Below are 18,233 nucleotides of genomic sequence, written 5' to 3'. Positions count from 1 at the left end.
GCTGGGGTGGCCAAAGAAAAGTGGGAAGGAAGGGGGAGGCGGCTGTAGCCTCAGAGGAGCCTGTCCTTCCTAGGATCACACACCATGTGGGCAGGCCGCCTCTGCATTAGGGCGTTATTAAAGGAGCCAATCCCAGAGAGGAGGGGATCTCATCTCTTCCACCTCCCTCCTTCAGGAAGATGTGGATCAGTCCCGGTTTTTGCTTTTTTCAAGGCACGGGACTTAGGAGGCCTCTAGGCAGGGTTGCTCATGTACCCAGGAAGTTGGTGACAGACTGAACTATAGGGATGCAAGTTTCCCCTACCAGTCCTTCTGGGCCCCAAAATACAAGTCATGCTTGAAGAAAGCCTCAGGAGTGCAGCTAAGGGCCTCCATGTTCACACAGGCTTCAGCATTTCAGAACAAGCCAGGCCACTCAGACCTGTAGGCTCTGGGCCTCACCCATGTCCATGGTAACCCCAGTGCACCACTGAACGCCAAGCCTTGGATGGGCTCATTCAGGGTCAGGAGGCTGGGCCCCGTGCTGCCAGCAAGAACCAACAGGAGCCAATCCCCCCACATCTTCTAATCCTCTCTGCGTCCCCCCACCTCCAGCACCTCCAGGTTTAGGCCACAGCTGTTGTCTTTGGAGAGGCAAAGACACCTGGGTGGGAGCAGAGTCCCCCCCATCCAGTACCACCACCCAGTTAAAAAAACAGCTCTGCTCAGCCGAGAACACTGTCATGACTTGCTTTCATTTAGGATCCCAGGCAAACTGTTCATTCATGGCTGAATTTGAAGACATCAGCAAGGGCGTATTACTAACTTTAGCTTTACTAGAGACGTGCAGAAAACCCCAGAGATCACAGTCCTGGACAACAAGCCCTCCCTGGGGGGCCACCCCATCTCTCTACATAACTTCTGCTCTTGGGGCTTCTAGTGAGCTAGCCATCCTATGGTAACGCTCAAACCGGCAGCTGGTATCCTCAAAGGCCACTGGTTCTCAAACATGGTCCCCAGACCAGCTGCAGCATCACCAGGGAACTTTTTGGACATGCAAATTCACTGTCCCCATCCCAGGCTTAATTATGAACTTGAGTTGGGCGGGGCCCAGCTATCAAGTGCCCCCAGACAATCCTGACACTCAAGTTTGAAAAACCGCTGCTCTAGGCCTTCACGAGAACACTGAACAACTGGGAGGACACGGAAAAGGTCTCTCTGGGGGTTCTGAACCCAGAGACTAGCTTTCTAAATGCCAGTGCTGAGGGGCATGAGGCCATGAGGAGGAATGTGAGCTTTCTCTAAGCTCAGCCGAATGGAGCAAAATCGCACTGTTCCACTTTGCACTCTGAGCACTGTAAAGCCACCATGGGGACTGGGCCCAAGGGCCACCTTGAACTGCTGCACAGTGACAGGTGAGGGGAGGATTCAGGAACAGGTAAGCAGGCGGTAAGTGAGAGGTAGGAGACACTGGACTCTGGCTGGACAACTCCACCTTGAACCCACTAAGCCTGGAAAGTCCTAGTAAATGGTTAAGTAGGAATACCGTGTCTGGCTCCCAAACGCTCACTCACCACACAGACCCAGCCCCGGGAACCCTTCTCTCCAGGGAGCAAGATGCCTCCCCGAGTCTGTGTTCTCCAGAGGCTGGGCTGCCATTATGAACAAGAGTGCACTCTTTTCCTGAGACCTAAATTATAGAAAGAAAACATGCATGGGGCCAACAGTCAATGACGTAAGTTTTCTAGTTTTAGTGTTGACCCGATTCCTGGCAGGATTTCTGTCCATTAGCAACAACTCCAGAGGCCAGGGAGAGGAAAACAGAGACAGTAGTAGCAGTTATCATCTGAGAGTGCCCATGCGTGACCTACTTCACACGAGATGGTGAAATACACGCTCACACTTCATCCTCTTGTCGTCCTTACTGAAAGATGAAGCAGGCTTGGAGAGGTTAAGGAACAACTTACTCAAAAATGCAGCCGGCTAGAGGCAGCCCGCATGCCCAACCGGATCCACGCAGGCAACCCAGAGTCCAGTAGTCCAGGCTCAGGCCATCCGCCTGTGCTGAGGGCAAGAGGGCGTCCGCTGCTAACCACCCCTCTGGGTCTGTTCTCTCTCTCCCCCATATCCCGGCTGAGGCTGGGAGGGGGGGTGGTCTCAAGCCCACCACTGTGGGGTCCCAGGGAAAATGCACTCTGCAGGGCCGGGTCGGTCCACCCTCCTCTCCTCTTCGTGTCCACACAGAACCAGTGGCAACTGGCTCCACTGCCTCCTGGGACCTGGCTTCCAGATGTCAAGAAAGTTCTAGGTAAGAGGAACCCATCCCCCTCTGGAAGGCTGAGGAGTGAACTGAAGGGGAGGTGCTTCATGGTTTGGAGGCAGAGATTTAGAGATTTCTTCTTTTGACTCCAAATGCTCAATTCCAAGTTGGACTCCACAAGGGCATCCTCGCGGGGCTATTTCAGACAAACAGCAAAAGCCGTACCTGCCCTCACCCACCTCTCCCAAACTGGGGAAACCTCTGAAATGGGCATTTTGTACACAGAGGGAAAGTCCTCTAAGTCATCTTCTGAGGGGGATGAAGCCTGGTGATGCAGCTCTACACACTGAAGCAACAAGATGCAGGTGCATGTGATATTTAGGACAACCCCAATCTCTGAAAAATCCTAGAGGCAGGAGTAGCTACAGAAGCTGACATCTGGGCTCTTGCCATGAGCCAGACACTGTGATGACAGTTTTATATTCAGTATCCCATTGTTCTCCTAACAACCCTAAGACTGGTTGTATTACCTTCACTTCACAAATAAGGAGAAGTGAGGCTTAAGGTGAGTCACCACTGTGCTGCCCACCCCACTCAGGAATCTGTGTTTCTGGTAAGTCAACCCCCTTCCCCTCAATCATTCCCCTGGGTCATAAAGGGTCCCTGCTACTCAGTGCTGCTCTTTGACAGCCTCTGGGCACGACAAACCCAACCACCCCTGAGAAGCCTGGTCCTTGGGGAGGACTCTGCCTCTTGCACCTATTTAGCACCCTAAATACTGAAAAGATTATGGCTGCTACCCAGCCACCCATATAATTCAGTGTTTATAAAAAAGGTCAAAATTGTAAAATAAAGAAGTTCAAAAAAGTGCCTACTTTCCCCACACTTCTTGGGTTTAGCTGCACTACTGGGTCCTAAGGACAGGCTCAGCCTTAGCCTGCTGACCTTGAGCCTCCCTTTCTGGGGATTCCAGCACTCTTGGGGGGCTCAGGTAGAGAAGTGAAGGTGGCTGGATAACTACAGACTGTGGGCGCCATCAGTTTGCTAAGCACAGCTCTTTTGGACAATAGTGTTTGTATACTCACCTGACCTGAGGTCGCTGTAGAGCTAACACCACCATTCCCAGTAGGAGCACAAGTGAGAGATTTCCCAAGCAGAAGAGACTGGAGATCTACTGTGAAGCCCTGCTGTGCCTTTTGAATTTCAGGAATGCTGGGGGGATGCCTTACACCCTTTTAACTGGTTATGATCATCTTCATCCTGCACTGAGGAAACAGGCTCAGAGAGGCAAAGTAACTTTCCCATGGTCACAGAGCTGGTGTGGAGCAACTCAGCTGTCAGCTGTCACATGTGCAGCATGTGCCATGAAGAGGCCAGTTATTCACTTGCCAGTCTCAACCGTGGCAGAAGGGAGCTGGCTTGGTTCCCCTCTAAGGTGTGGCTGAGAGGGAAGGGCCGCATAAACTGTTTCTCAGCACACTTCCTAATTTATGGAAATTCATCACAACAAGAGTTGAAAAATCTTCCCTTCCAACAAAAAAGCTGGCATCATTTAAACACCACAGCCCTTGTTCTCCCTCAGAGAGCAGAAAAGTTTCAGCTTATTTGATGTGCTGGTATTAAGAGGTTTGGGGCTGAAGGACTGGGAGGGAGGGGACTCTGCCCAAGACAACCTCTTTCTAAACAAGTCTCATTTTAAGTTTCCACTGCCTGCTTGCCAGACATGTAGTGTACATCAGCCAGTCCATAAATCCATTTTCTGCTGAAAGCAGGCATTCTGATCTTAACCAAAATCATCTGATGTGGGGAGTTGTTTTGGGGATATTTTGCTTTAAATTCCAGGACACCAACATTTGTTTTCCATTGTGTATGCCTAACACGTCTGGCGATCTCACACGCTCACACACACACACACACACACACACACACACACCCTTATACACTTTAACTATGTGGACCAGTTAGCTCTCATTCCATCTGTGGAACCAGTTACCACTTGCTTGCCTGGCCCAAGTGGAGGGAGATGCCCCTTCATTTGCACCTTTTATTTAAACAATGCCACATGGCGTCTGGATTGGCAGTGTTGACAAAAGGCACTCCCAGCACAGTTCAGCTAAATGGCCCTTCTCTTCCACCACGGGGCATTCTGAGCACAAAGACAGCAAGGGCAGGAGCCACGGTTCCCCACAGAGGCTGTGTCTAACCTCTCTATTGCCCTTATCTCTCTGCCTAAGATACTCCCCCTTCATTTTAGGTCTCTTAATTACTTTATTAGGTAGCAAACACTCCAGTGTTTGCTGTCTATGTCCCACACCCTGCCCAAAACCATTTTCCCTTTAGTATTTAATTTTCACAACAGACCCATCAGGTAGGTAAACTTCCATTTGTTAGGTAAGATAATTCAAGTATGGAAACCAAGTGGCTCATCTAAGATCACACAGTAAAAAAGCTGCTGAGTTACAACCTGAACCCAGAACAGTCTGCAAAGCCCCACATCTCAATCATTTTGCTAAACTGTCTTTTTGATCCGTTTTGTTTATTTCAGAGCCAGAATTTTTCATGTTTGTCCCTTTTCCCTCCTAGCCACAACTGATCCCATTTCAAAAGTGCATCTTCTCTACTTAAAGGCCTCCAAAGAGCCATCTGCAGAGGGTCCCCTACCCTCACCAACAGGAAAGCACCTGTGGTGGCCACCTGATTTGGAGGCGCCACCCTAAGGGTAGAGTCTAGAGAGCAAGCCTGTGCTTCTCTTGCTGGCCTCTGGCCTGAGAGCTTCATGCACGCCCTTGGTACACTGGCCAGAAGGTCAGCGTGGACACCAGCACTGCTCTGGGAACCAGATTCCCGAGCGACTTGACAAGTTTTTTTCTCATCCTCATCTCGCTACTGCTGCAAGCCTGAAGAGGGCAGCCCACACTTGCAGCTGTCACCTGGCCACTGTTATTGTATCCCAAGTAAGAATGGCCCCAAGGTGGGACCCAGAGCCTCTGTCCTTTCCCCACAGCACCATCCTGCCAGCAAAGGGCAAAAAGCCCATGTTACAGCCGTGGATAGGGTCTTAGGAGGCACCTGCAAAATGGGAATAATGCCAGCTTCCCATGCTAATAAGGGCCCTTCCCCAGCACTGGAAGAGAATCTAATTTCTATTTGAAGTAAGTTGTCTGGGTCTCTTAAGGGGTATCTATCTTCTGGAGTCAGGGCTATAATTTGGTGGCAGAGGGCAAAGTAGGGAATGGGAAGACTCAGTCAGCCAGGCTTGTCGAGAGGAAGCTTTGAAAAATCTGAGCATAATAGTCAGACTTATATCCACAGCCCTACATAGTAAGAAGGCAGGAATTCACACTGCCCCAGGGTGAGCAGGAGAGGACGGTGGGAAGGGGCTCCAGCCTCTGGGGTGCGCATTCTGCTCCAGGAGCAGGGCAACTGATGGGGGTGCATATGCTCACTTAGGAGGGAAGAGGTGGTTTTGAGTCAAACCTGTACATAACTATGTCTTAGTCCATTCAGGCAGCTGTAACAATGCGCCATAGACTGGGTGGCTTACAAACAACAGAAATTTATTCGTCACAGTTTTGGAGGTTGAGAAGTCCAAGATCAAGGCACTGGCAGATGTGGTGTGTCTGGTAAGGGGTAGCTTCCTGGTGGACAGAGGGCTGTTGTGTCACTGTCATCTCACGTGGTGAACAGGAGAGGGGTGCTCTCTGGGCCCCTTCTTAAAAAGGCACTGGTCTCATTCACCAGGGCTCCGCCTTCACACCCAATCTGCAAATGCCATCACACGGGCTTTAGGATTTAACATAGGGATTTTGGGGAGCACAAACATTCCAGTCTATAGCAAACTATCTTTTTAAAAACTCTAAGCTTTTACTGACTTGAAAAGCAATGCGTTCACAACTAAGTATGATTTTGCTGGTCTTTTCATACAAAGTTTTCACGTATCATATCAGTTTTATAATTTATTACGCTATCGACTCGATCCATATAAAGACAAGTTACAACTAAAAGGCTATAGAAATAAATCTGTTTTGATTTCAGTAAAACGGTCTGATTTACTTTATTCTGATGCCCCAGTCAAGGATTGTCTCCTATGATGTTCTGTGCTGTTTCTGTACTTGGGAAACTGACATGCAGCTCACACTGGGAATATAAGCCAGAGGCTGAGCAGTTTGCAGGCAGGGCTTGGTCAGGCCTGAGAGGTGTTTTCTGAAACCTTGAATGTACATTGTGTAAACTCTGAAGGGTTCCTTTCCTAACAGAGCCAGCAAGAGCCACTGTTTTGGCTCCCCTGTACAGTGCTCAGAAAGAAGACTAACAAGGAAATATCTTTAAAACCCAGATTTCTGACTTTTCTCCAAGTCAACAGTCCCCAGGCCTTTCCACCCTGATATTCTCCGAATCCAATGACTCCCGGCCCCTGTTGACCTCAGCCAGCCTCATCCTGGCCTGCTTACTCCACCAGGTTGTGTATGTCCCCTCAGGTGTCCATGTCCCGAACAGACCCCGCAGACACATGTCTCCCTTTCCAAACTCCTCACGGGCAAGGCCAGAGGAGGACAGCCACACCTTCTGATCTCCATTTGGTGGGAAAGAAAGATGAGGAAAAGACAGAACTCAGCTCTTCCTGAACACAGACACATCACCCACGCGATGGAAAACAGGACCCAAGAAGCAAAACTTGGCTGGAAGCTCATAAACTTGGATTCTTCATGGGGACCAGAAACACACATCATTAAATTAATTGAGAGTCAAAGCCACTCCTTGGGCAATGATTAAGCTTCAAGTCAGAGCAAGGATGGGTGGGGAGGCCAGCTCTCCAGTCTGGGCTGCCTTTGATCACCAGGGAGCTTAGAATTCTCTAATGCCTTTCTCAGAGTCCCCCTATGATTTCCCCACATGGTCCCTGGGGAGCAGAGGCAGCCTGCTTCTCAGGGCAGAAACATGGGATTCAGGACAGAACAGGGTTTGCCTGGAAACCAAGGGAGAAAACCCAGTATGGGGTGTCTGAACCTTAAGTCCATGGGCCTCTAGAAGAAAAGCCAAAAAACGGTAGACCATTTTTCTGGAGGCAGGTCCCACTGATCTCTTTCTTAAGATCCACTAGTCTAGGATGACAGCATACAGTACTTAAGAACTACCCCCAAATAAGTATTTTTTGGGGTGTGGTGGGAGTTGGAAATTACTGGATGGATATAATTATTATAAAATCATCTCATCTGGAGACAGGAAGCTGTTTTCCACAGCTGCATGTCATCACTTGATGGAAAATGAAAATGTCCCTGGACCAGCATTACTTTTTCCACAGAAAGAACAAGGCAAGTGATCTGCAGTCAGGTTTCAAAAACATATACTTAAAAACTATATTGTTAAGATTTCCTGTTTTGGTCTCCTGAATTCCCTCAGCTGCAAAACATATCTCCAGGTAGTAGAGAACGTGGGTGCAAAGGCTCTCACCCAGATTTTTCAAACCCAGATGAAGTCACTGCTCTTCTGTATGTAAGAGGTGAAGAGACCCTGCAAGGCTTTGGTTGCAGAGACCTGTGGCGGGTCCAAATAAAGTCCCACTGACACCAACCTGGGGGAGGCATAAATATGCAGCTTCCTCAGACTTCTCTGGGCATCCCTTCCACTTTGACACAGGTCTGTTTAGAACGTGCAGCTACCAAGGAGGCAGGACCACAGAAACCACTGTAACCAGTGACCTCAGGTCCCTTATACTCACAGTCAGACACGCCCAAGGAAGAAACATCAAGGTTTATGTTCTTTAGAAGAAAAGGTGCTTTGGTAAGTCCGAGGCATATTATTACTCTCCGAACTATGTGACCAAAAGCCACGCCTCCTTATAAAACTGAATAGGAAAACAGACAACTCAAACATGGGACACATGGTTCTGTTAAGAGGGAGGAATGACATCTAACACAAAAGGAAGGTGTGAGCACGCTGGTGTGTGAGGTTTGAAGCCACAAAAAGCTCATTCAGCAGAGTAAGTGCTTCAGGGAGGATGGCCCCCGATAGCACTGCTTATCAAAGCAGTTCCAAAGTTCCATAATTCTTAACCAGCAGCTGCTTCCTTCGAGTACAAAGGAGTGAGTGAGGTTTGGAATGGTGCCCCGGGCCACTAGGAAAAGAAAGCGAGGTGGGGAGAGAGACTGGGTGTGCATAGAGGGGTCATCCTCACCAGCCCCCCAAAGTCATGGGTTAGATCTTTTTGATAACCATTGTGGGAAAAAGTGATCAGGATTCTGGGCAAGGGGGAGGTCCTCTTTTCCTCAGCAGATGCAGACACCTGGCCTTGCCTCATCCCTCCCCGAACCTGCCAGCCTCAGTACAAACACAGCCGGCTTTACCAGAACTCCGGCTGTCTGGGTGCCAAAGGTGGGAAGCCATTTCACAGCTGCTGGCTCAGCCCAACGCTGAAGGCAAACAGCCTCAGGGCGAAGCAGCGAGCTGGGTGGGAGGAGTTCTGTCTCCTCCCCAACCCCACCTCCCAGCCCCTGCCCTGCCCGGCCCCAGAATCCTGAGGCTTCAGGGTTTCTTTGCCATGATGTTTTTATTTTCAGAATGGGGCTGCCCCGTAGTCCAAAGTGTAGCCACACAGGAGATGGAGTCAGCTTCCTGGTGGGGAATGGCAGTGGGTGGGTGACCGAGGCTGGCAGTGATGCGGGAGGAGAAGGAAAGGGAGGAACCCGCCTACATTCCAGCAGGCTCCAGGCAGCAGCCCTGGATGCAACTTCCACAAGTCTTAGGGAATTGCTCCTACCCTTCCCCCCACCTCATGTGTTCAATCTCATGAATAACAATAGCTGCAGTTAAGCTAAGCACATCCCGTATCACCTCCTATTTAAACTCACAGCTACCCCACGGGGTAGACGTCACCCCCAACTGGTGATGGGGAAGTTCCAACTGGAGGTGGTACTCACTAGGCTGTGCAGCAACAAAAGGCTGAGGGTGACAAGAGAATCCCCTACAGAGAGACCCCACCTGGGGCGATAGGGGGAACAGTGAGGTTAACAGGAAAGACAGGCCCCACGGGTAAGGGTCAAAGGGAGTGGAGCTCTGAGGGTAAGCCTGAGAAGTTGCTGAGCATTTCCATTTCCCAACTCCTATTTTGGGTTGTGTGGGAAAGTCTTACTGCTTTGGGCAGTGAGGGTGGGGCTGGTTTCACAGAGGCAGTGGGACCTTCAGACCCCATGCTTCAACCCATTGGTTTTACAGATGGGGAAGCTGAGGTCTAGAGCACAAAAACCACTTGTCCAAGGTTTCCAAGAGAGCTGGAGACAGGCTGGACGAACACTCAGGTCTCTGAATTCCCAGTCCAGGTGACACCATTTTTTGGGAAAGAGAAATCCTCAGCTATTTCTATCCATGAGGATGAGAGGGAGCAGAGAGACAGATGAGGGTAGTGGGTAGGAGCTGGGTCCTCTCGATGCAGGCCTAGGATTTGGGGGGAAGGGGAAAGATACACTCCTGGCCAGGCCCTGGTTCCCCACTTTACAGTCTTACCCTCTGACTTTAGTAAGATGTTTTTCCCTCTCAACTAGTTCTGGGGCCTAGGGGTGGGGGCTGGAGGGCTGGGAAGACAAGCTGGGAAGGGTTTCAGGGCCCAAGAACAGACTGCTGGTTGCCTGTGGGCATCAAGGCCCTACTTGGGGAGGGCAGGAAGCTCAGGTTGGCTGTCACCATGTGCCCCACAGGGATGACACAGGGAGGGGAAGAGGTACACCCTCCAACCCCACTGCCACTGAGGTGGGCTTCCTCTCTTTGGATCCCTGCTAGGCCACCCACCCTCTCAGGCAGCCCCCATTGATGAGGTGCTGGTCTCAAAATTCCTGCTTTTCAAGGCCTATGTCAGGCCCCCACAAGCCAAGTTTATAAATTTTTGAAGAGAGAAAGGGAAGTGATAACATTTTAACAATCCAAGCAGCCCACTTACTTACATCATAGCTTCCCTGAAAAGATATTTTGAGAGTTTGTTCCACCTTCTCTCATTCCCACCCAGCTGTGTAGGTAGCAGGTTATGCTGGACAGTCCACGGGACTTGAAGCCACCCAGGCCTGTTCTACCCTACTTTTGATGCTATGCGGCCACACAACCCTAGATAAGTCACGTAACTTCCCTGGGGACAGGTTTCCTGGTCATCAGTAAAATGGGGATGATGCTTCCTACTGGCTTATCATGGGACTTGGAAAAGGCCTTTGCAGGATACACTGGTGCACAAACAGATTCTGATATTCCTTTACTTCACTGTCTCCTAGGGGATGGGGGCTTCATCTGTTAGGGACCTAAATACAGGACTACTGTACAGTATCTGTATCAGTTCAGGAAAATGCAGATACTGCTTACACCCCTGCACTGGCCCATTACCAGGTGCCCTTGATGGTTTCGTGATGGAGACAGAAAAGGATAGGATTAAAGGAGGGGACCCAGGATTGTAATACTGGATGAGTCTCTGATCCTGGACAAATCACCTACCCCCTCTCTGGTTGTGCTTCCTCACTGCAAATAAGAGGGCTGGCTGGGCCAGATGATCTCTAAAGTCATTCCCAACTCTAAACCCAAATATTCCCAGAGTGAGTCATTACGGTGCCAGATGTAACTGATCAGTGGCACCTAGCCCAGGCAGGGGTGGCTCTGAAAACAGTGGGGTGGCAGGTTGGAGACGAAGCAGATACTGGAGTGGCCCTGGGAGCCTCCCACCAGGCACCTACATGTGTCAGGGGGCAGAGTGGAGGGGAGAGTATGCGACTCTGGTAGTCTGTGGTCCCCCCTAGCCCCAAATCTGATGCAGCCTAGGCAGACAGCTGAGGACTAAACCAACAGCCAGGCAGGGAGCAGAAAACTCCCCAAAGGACAGGGTTGGGTGGGGCGGGGCGGGGCGGGGCCAGTCCGCCCTCTCACATTCTTTTCTGGTGCCAGAGGTTGGTGAGAGGAAGCCAAGTCTGGCAGTTAGCTAGCAAGCTGCTAGGAACACCAGGAGGGTCTCCCTAAAGCAGACCAAGGGTTGGGCAGGGGCACATCTATCTGCCATCCTCACTAGAGTGCCCCTGGGGTGCCTCTTACAAGGGCGAGCTAGTCTCTTACCCTGCCAACTCTGGAGACAGCATTAAATCAGATGATTTGCCCCCAAGTTAACTGGGACCCCAGTGACCAGCCGCATGGGAAGAAGTACATTTTTCTGGTTACAAGGGCCTGGGGGAACCCGTTTCTCCAGCCATCTCTCTTGAAAGTGGTACAGGGGCTGCCTTTCTGAACTCCTTCCTGACTGCAGAGGGGCAAATACTGTCCATCTGTTTGCAGGGGATGTGGCCCTCAGAACCAGGACACAAGAGTCCACTAGTCCTTGCTTCTGTCTTTGGGTGACCCCTTAATCCCCCCCGGGAAGGTATGGAGGGACACTCCATAGTTTTGCTACCTTTCTCAGGCCTCCCATTTGCGGAGAGGTGGAGGGCCGAGGGGAGCCACCAGCGCGAGTCCAGGCGCTCCTGGCCAGGTGCCCTGCCCCTCCCGGCCCCGCTTTGCCGCTGAGTGGGCTGGCGAGGGGCCGGAGAGGCCGGAGTCCCAGCGGCGGGCAGTGGGAGGCGGGCACCTTACCTCTCTGGGAAACGGATAAACACAGGCTTCACCCCACTAAAAGAGCCCGCGGGCATCTGCCTTCTCCATCTCTCCCCAACTCTCCCAGAGTTCCCTCCAGTTCAGATACTTATCGCCTTTGGAAAAAAATCAAGACAAGCTAGTCTTTCAGGTAGTTTCGAAGGAGTTCGGACTTTCTCACGGGTACTCAGAATCGACGTCTGGGAATAACTGGGGCCTGTGGGTTCCTCCTCCAGGGTCCCCGACTGGCTAAGCGAGTGGGTCTGCGTCGGACACCGGAGTGTGCAAGTGCCAACAACCCCTGGCCGAGCTCTCCCTGCGCCACCCAAGTCCCTCCGAGCGCCCGCATCCTCCCCTCCTCGCGGCCCCGCCACTTCTGAGACCCCACCTCAGTCACGGAGGGCACTGCCCCTCTGTCCTCGGCCAGGGCCCCGAATTCCCAGAAGGGGGTGCTCGGGCTCTCCTTGCCGCCTGCCCTTCCTGTACTCCTGAGACTCGGAGTGGGAGCAGACACGAACCCCACCCCAGAAGAGGGCCGGGAGCGGTCTCCCCGGCCCCTGCCTACTCGGCTTCAGAGAACCTCCTAGAAACGCGCCCGCCCCGCGCGTCTCCGGACCCAGCGAGCAGGCAGTTGGTGGCAACAGGCCCTTTCTTCTCCCGCCCGGAGTCGACTTCACGCGGGCGGTGCCAGTTACTGGCGCCCCCGACGTCGGACAGGGTCCCCGGGGCGACCAGGTGGCCCCGGAGAGGGGCGTTCGGCGGTCGCGCTCACTCACCCAGAAGATGAAGTTAAATCCGAAGAGTAGGTATTTGATGCACTTGGTGCCTCCTTTGACCGGCATGGTGCGGGTTAGACTGGCCTGGGCCGGACTCGTGTGGGACGGGGGCGCGCAGCCGGCACTGACGGGATCAGGTTTCGGACCAAGGTGCCGGCGGCTGCTGGCTGGCCTCGGGGCTGCACTTTTAAAAAGCGCCACTCCTCTCCGCGCGGCCGGCCTCGGTGCGCATGTGCCGTGGCCCCGCCCCACCCCACCTGCCCCGCCCCCGCCCCGCGCCGGCCGGGGCGCCCGGGATTCGCGACCTGCTTTCCCCCTCGGCCTCCCGCTCACCCCTTTCTCCGCCGAGTTGGCCGTACCCTCCACCCCACCGTGGGGGTCTTTCCAGAGCGCCACCCGCTGCTGCGTACCTGGGAGTTTTACAGGCAAGCCGCGCCCTTCCGGTTCTCGCCTGGATTCTGGGCTCCCGGCTTGAGCCCTCTACTTTCGGGGACTTTGCGCCGATTGTCGGTGTAGAGTCTCCGTACCCGCAACCGGCTGCCCGCGGAATGAGGGCTCTTTTTGCTTTGCCTCGATGTGAAGGGAAGCTGCCTGGCGTGCTTCTTTCCTGGGGCGGCTCCTTGCAAACTTCACCCTTCCAGCACACTCTCATTTGGCCCATCATGTTCAGTAGGAGGAATCAGTTTGCAGTCCCGGTGGGAAGATAGGTCGGAGGCTAATGGGAGTAATTCTCAAATACGAACAGTTTCTTGCACATGCGGTTTAGATGTCCCTGAGAAGAGAGAGTTTGTAGCCCCGCCTGCCTCTGTTCTTGCCTCTACCCCACACCACCATCCCTTTTGCCCTTGGACCACTGCGAGTTCTGGGCATTTTCCCACTCTGCTCAAAAACTTTTCTACAGTTCCCCACATTCAATAAACCAAGTCAAATTCCTCATCTTGCATTTGTTTGGGTCACTGTGACCTGCCCCCAACGCCATCGCTTCTGGGCCCACCCAGCACGTGGCATGGGGGGTGTGTAACCTCAGGTTGGCCAACCCCCCACCTCTTGCAGAAATTCTATGGCTCCTGAAACATTCCTGTTTCTCAACAAGGGATGAAGAGATATCCCTTCTTTTGAAGTCCCCAAACCCCTTTGTGTTTTTTTAAAATAAAGTTTCATTTGTTCTTTTTTATCACAAAGGCAAGAAACATCAGAAAATACCAACAAGCAAAAAGAGCATAACTGAAAATTTCACCTACCAGAAACAGCTGGTGTTAGCACTTCTAGCTCTTATTTTGCTGTTTGTTATCATTGTTAGATCTGTCTCATGGATGCATAACATTTTCAGGATCTACGTATGAGAATATATCATTAGGGGTGGAGGCTGATCCTGTTTCTGCCCTCTAGGAGCTTAGAGTCTGCTAGGGGAGGGCTTCAGGCAGCCAGACTATGGAATGAGAGTGCCGGTGGGGTCCTAGAGACAGGCTTGGGGGCTAAGCGGGAATCAAAGGAGGGCCTCTGACCCAGACTGGGAAGTGATGGGGCATAACCACAGGACAGGTTGTTGCAATCACGGGAGAATCTTGGGCAACGGCTGGGACTGGGGTTTATGGGGTCGGGGTGGGGGTTGGGAGGTGAAGGTGGGGATCTAGTAGGGGTAAGGCGAGGAGGAACATCCTGGGCTTGGACTTGGCACTCTGAGGTGAGGAGCCCCTGAAGGCTTGGAGCAGGAAATCAGTTCAACTGTGTGATTAGCTCCCTGACTACCTCTCTGTACTTTGGGCAGCTGGGTGGGGGAGGCAGGAGGGGCAGGCAGGAGGCCCCTGGAGGATAAAGACCATTGCTTGTTATCTCCAGGCCTTGGCTCAGAGCTTTGGAGGATTATTCTGGAGGTTGAGGTGTTATATCAGGGGGCCTGAAGTTAAGTAATGTAAAGGCAGCAGTGGGGAGGTTAAAGGTGAGCTGAGGACCTCGTGGAGATCAGTTGGGAAGCTGTAGAATAGTTCAGGTGAAAGACAAAGATGTGGACTAAGGTTGGGCAGTGGGTTGGAGGCTGCAGAGTGTGGCAAAACCAGAAGAGGGGACAAAATGTGGGCAGGGGAGTGGGTGAGACCCCAGAGTCAGAGCAGCAGGAGCCAGGTTCTGGATGACTGTTCTGTGTGTTATGTACTGAACCATGTGCAGAGATGAGCTGACGTTTATCCCATAGGGCAGAATCTCAGTCTGACTCTGAGTGAGGGGCAGACAAGTATGAGCTCACCGGGCAGATGTGGCCTTGGAAAAAGTGGAGGCTAAGGCTGTGTCCCCAAGTGGGCTTGGGCCAGGAGAGGCTTTCCTGTGTAGGGAACACCTCAGCAGCCGACTTTGGAAGTTGGGGTCAGTAGACAAGGTGAGGAGGGAATTGCAGGTGGAGGGAACTGTATCTGCAAAGGCTCAGAGCCGGAAACCGCAGGGGGCAGTGAAGGGGGGAAACAGTAGTGGGTGGGACACGTTTAGGCTTTGCTTCACCTCAGTCACTCACCCTAATCCACAGCCCTCCTAGGATGGTTGCAGCACTGCAGGGCGTGAGGCCCTGCACGGGGGTGGGGGGTGGGGGTGGGGTAGGAAGATGGTGTTGCATCGTGTGGCTCTCAGACAGAGTCCACCTAGCTGGAGAGAACAGGTGGAAGGGAAGAAAAGATTTTATCTTTTTATGTCCTCCTCCCCTCCCCTGCCCCACCCCCACCCCTTAATGAGCACAAGTGGGGAGGAGTTCAGTAAATATTTAAGTTTATAATAGAAACTACTTCTCAGGGTAATCCTGAGTTTGGGAGAGGTAATCCGCCAGGGGAGGGGGCTCAGTCCAGAGCTTGTCGCACAAGTGCTCCAGAAAGTTGGCTGTTGTTACAGTTACTATTATTCACACTCTATAAACAGTTGTGGGGGCCTATGGTTAAGCCCCAAATTACATACGATCAAGAGTGAAGAGATCTGAGTTCCCACTGTCTGCGCCTGGGTGTCCTCCCTGCCCAATGACCGCTTGGGGCAAGGAGGTGTCAGTGTGTCTGCCGTTCTGACCTGCGCGGCAACGCGCCCTGGCCAGAGCGTGTTTACTTCAGGCGTTGAGTCGTACAGGCAACCAGAAGAGGGAGAGATGGAAAAAATATGGTTTGCTTTAACGGGAAGGGGAAAATCTGGGCAAGCCCTTGAGTCAGAGATCACATGGAGGGAGTAAGGCCTTCCAGGCTTTGTGGCGCTGCAGAGGGGAAACTTTTCCTCCCTTCCCTCAGGGCATCCTGTTTCTGGGGGGAAAAACCCTTGCTCTGGCTGAGGGTCCACTTTGGCTCTTGTGAGCCCCCTGGTGGTAAAGTTCGAACACAGGGGCCCAGCCAGCGAAGGATGGGCCACACCCTTCTCCCTGGAGGGCTCTTACTCCAGCTGTGCGTGACAGGGCAGGACCTACACTCTCACAGTCCGCTGACACCAGCCGCCACGCCAGGAGCCATCGTGGGGCTTGTTTCTCCTTGATACTGCTGCAGCTTTTAGCCCTGCGGACCAACCCTCAGACATGCCTCCCTCAGTGTCCCTGGTGCTATCCCATCTTAGTCGTTCCCTTCATTTCTAGAAACTTCTTTACTGCTCCTCTTACTAAGCTCAAATGCCTCCACTTCACGAAGCCTTCCTTGAACAGCCCGTCTTTTCCTCCATGGATTACCCCGTTTGAATCTCTTGCAGTTATCTTACAGGGAAAAAGGGATTTTGCACAGGTGATAAAGTTAAGCATCTTGAGGTGGGAGGTTATCCTGGTTATTCTGGTGGATCCAGTGTAATCATGGAAGTCCTCACGCAAAGAAACCAGAGGAGGGTCTGAGCCAGAGAAGGAGCGGTGAAGGTGGACTCAAGAGATCCCAGAGATGTGGGGCCATGTGCCCAGGAATGAATGCGGGCAGCCTCTAGAAGCTGGAAACAGCAAGGAAGCAGAGTCTTCTCGAAGGCTGCCAGGAGGAACAAGTGCAGCCCTGTCAACTCATTTTAGACTTCGGACCTTCAGAACTGTAAAATAACATGTATTATTTTACGCCACTAAATTTGTGGTAATTTGTTATGGGAGCAGTAGGAAGCTCTTGTCTCAAAATAAGCATCAAGGTCAGAATTCATAATCTCTGGGGGCCTCCCCGCACCGGAAACCGATTTCCTTTCTCCTGAGCCCTCGCACTCCCACCAGGCAGCACCAAACCTCAGGCCATCTGCAGCTCTCTCCGTTCTGCTGGCAGGCACCAGAGGCTTTCCAGTTTGAAGGTGAGGAGGCAAGCCTGAGGTAGGGGACGGTGACTTAGCAGCAGCATCACCGCAGGTCTTCTGAGTCTAGCTCCGTGTTGGTGCCTCAGCTTTCCTTCCTCTGCCACTGCCCAAGGTGGGGGCTGTGATACTGAAGCTCTTCCTCAGCCCCAGAAGCCGTTCTTCCTGCCTTCCCATGTCCCTGGCATTCACTTGTATAATCTGCACAAATCCTTGGGCCGATTGCCGTGTGATACCATTGGGCTTGAATTGCCCTACTCTTGCCTGTAAGCTCTTCTCATGGCATGAAACACATGCACAGTCATTGTGGAGACCACCTATGCATGGTGTGGAGTTTCTGAAGCTTTTAGAAAGGTGGCTGGGGGTGACAGCTCATGTGCCGGAGAACACCATTCTAAAAACTTGCTTTGGGTACTCTTCCTTCAGACTGGCGCTCTGTGGCAGCCACACCTGCCTGTCTCCTGCCCCCAGCCCAGCCCCTGCCGGCCTCCTGGCCCAGGCTTTCCTGTCCATGTGGAGCAATGAGGCTCTCACCTGGCATCTCCAGTGTTTATACTCTACCTCCCACTACCCCAACTCAGCGAAACAAATCATATTTCTCAGGATCTGTCCTCTTTAGAAGATTGGGGGGCACAGAGGAGTTGTAAGCAACTGACAATATCTGCCTTTTGTTATCCTTCTAAAGCTTGTGCTTTGCTCTTTCAACTCATCTTTCTTGCTCAAAAACCTTCCAACTCCCCCTACTTCTGAACTGTTTTCCATGGCATTTATCACCCTCTGACGGAGTGGAGGATTTCCTTAGTGTGTGTACTGTTTATTACTTGCTGCCTCCTGCCAGAATGTAAACTGCGCTGGGGCAGGGAGTTTTGCTTGTCTTCTTGTAGATGGATCCCAAGTGCCTTCAACAGTGCCTGACATGCAGTAGGTGCTCGATAAATATTTACTGAATGTTTGAAAAGCTAATGTCCCAGTTCTTAGATCATCACAAAGGTCCTCTGCTCCCGTCTTAACCTGTATTGACAATTCAGTTTCCTCTATGAGGATTCTGAATGCTTCCACATCTGTGCCTGGGTTCCTGCCTTCTCTTTCCTCAGCCTCAGCTCCTGGCCTGGCCTCCTGCCTTCTCCCTGGATGCAGCAGCTGAGCCCTTGCATTCCCCTACGTCCCAGCATCCAGACCATTCTGAGCACCTCTTTGTGCTTTCTAGCAACTTCTTTCTGAATCACCCACTAGTCTCTGATCAGACATTGTCCTGCATGGTGATTTCAAGTTTCATGCATCTATTAAAAAAAAAAATCTCCCCAACTAGATTATCAGCTTCCATAGTACCCACAGCAGGTTCTCTACAGACAATGAAAAAAATCAGTGCA

At 52.1% G+C, this 18,233-nt stretch overlaps 1 protein-coding gene across 1 annotated transcript in view; it reads right to left on the bottom strand.

The window, feature by feature from the left end:
- CD9 (CD9 molecule) overlaps positions 1-12,801 on the bottom strand; it is a 30,208-nt gene extending 17,407 nt beyond the window's left edge. The window contains exon 1 of the mRNA XM_036910121.2: positions 12,604-12,801. Coding sequence (XP_036766016.1) covers positions 12,604-12,669 — 66 coding nt within the window. The 5' untranslated portion in view covers positions 12,670-12,801. The remainder of the gene's footprint in view (positions 1-12,603) is intronic.
- Positions 12,802-18,233: the final 5,432 nt, after the last annotated feature.

Source organism: Manis pentadactyla, chromosome 14 (genome assembly GCF_030020395.1).
Source record: "Manis pentadactyla isolate mManPen7 chromosome 14, mManPen7.hap1, whole genome shotgun sequence".
In the NCBI taxonomy this organism is placed as follows: domain Eukaryota; kingdom Metazoa; phylum Chordata; class Mammalia; order Pholidota; family Manidae; genus Manis; species Manis pentadactyla.
Note: the sequence above shows the minus strand (reverse complement) of the source record. Positions and strands in the feature narration are given on the sequence as shown.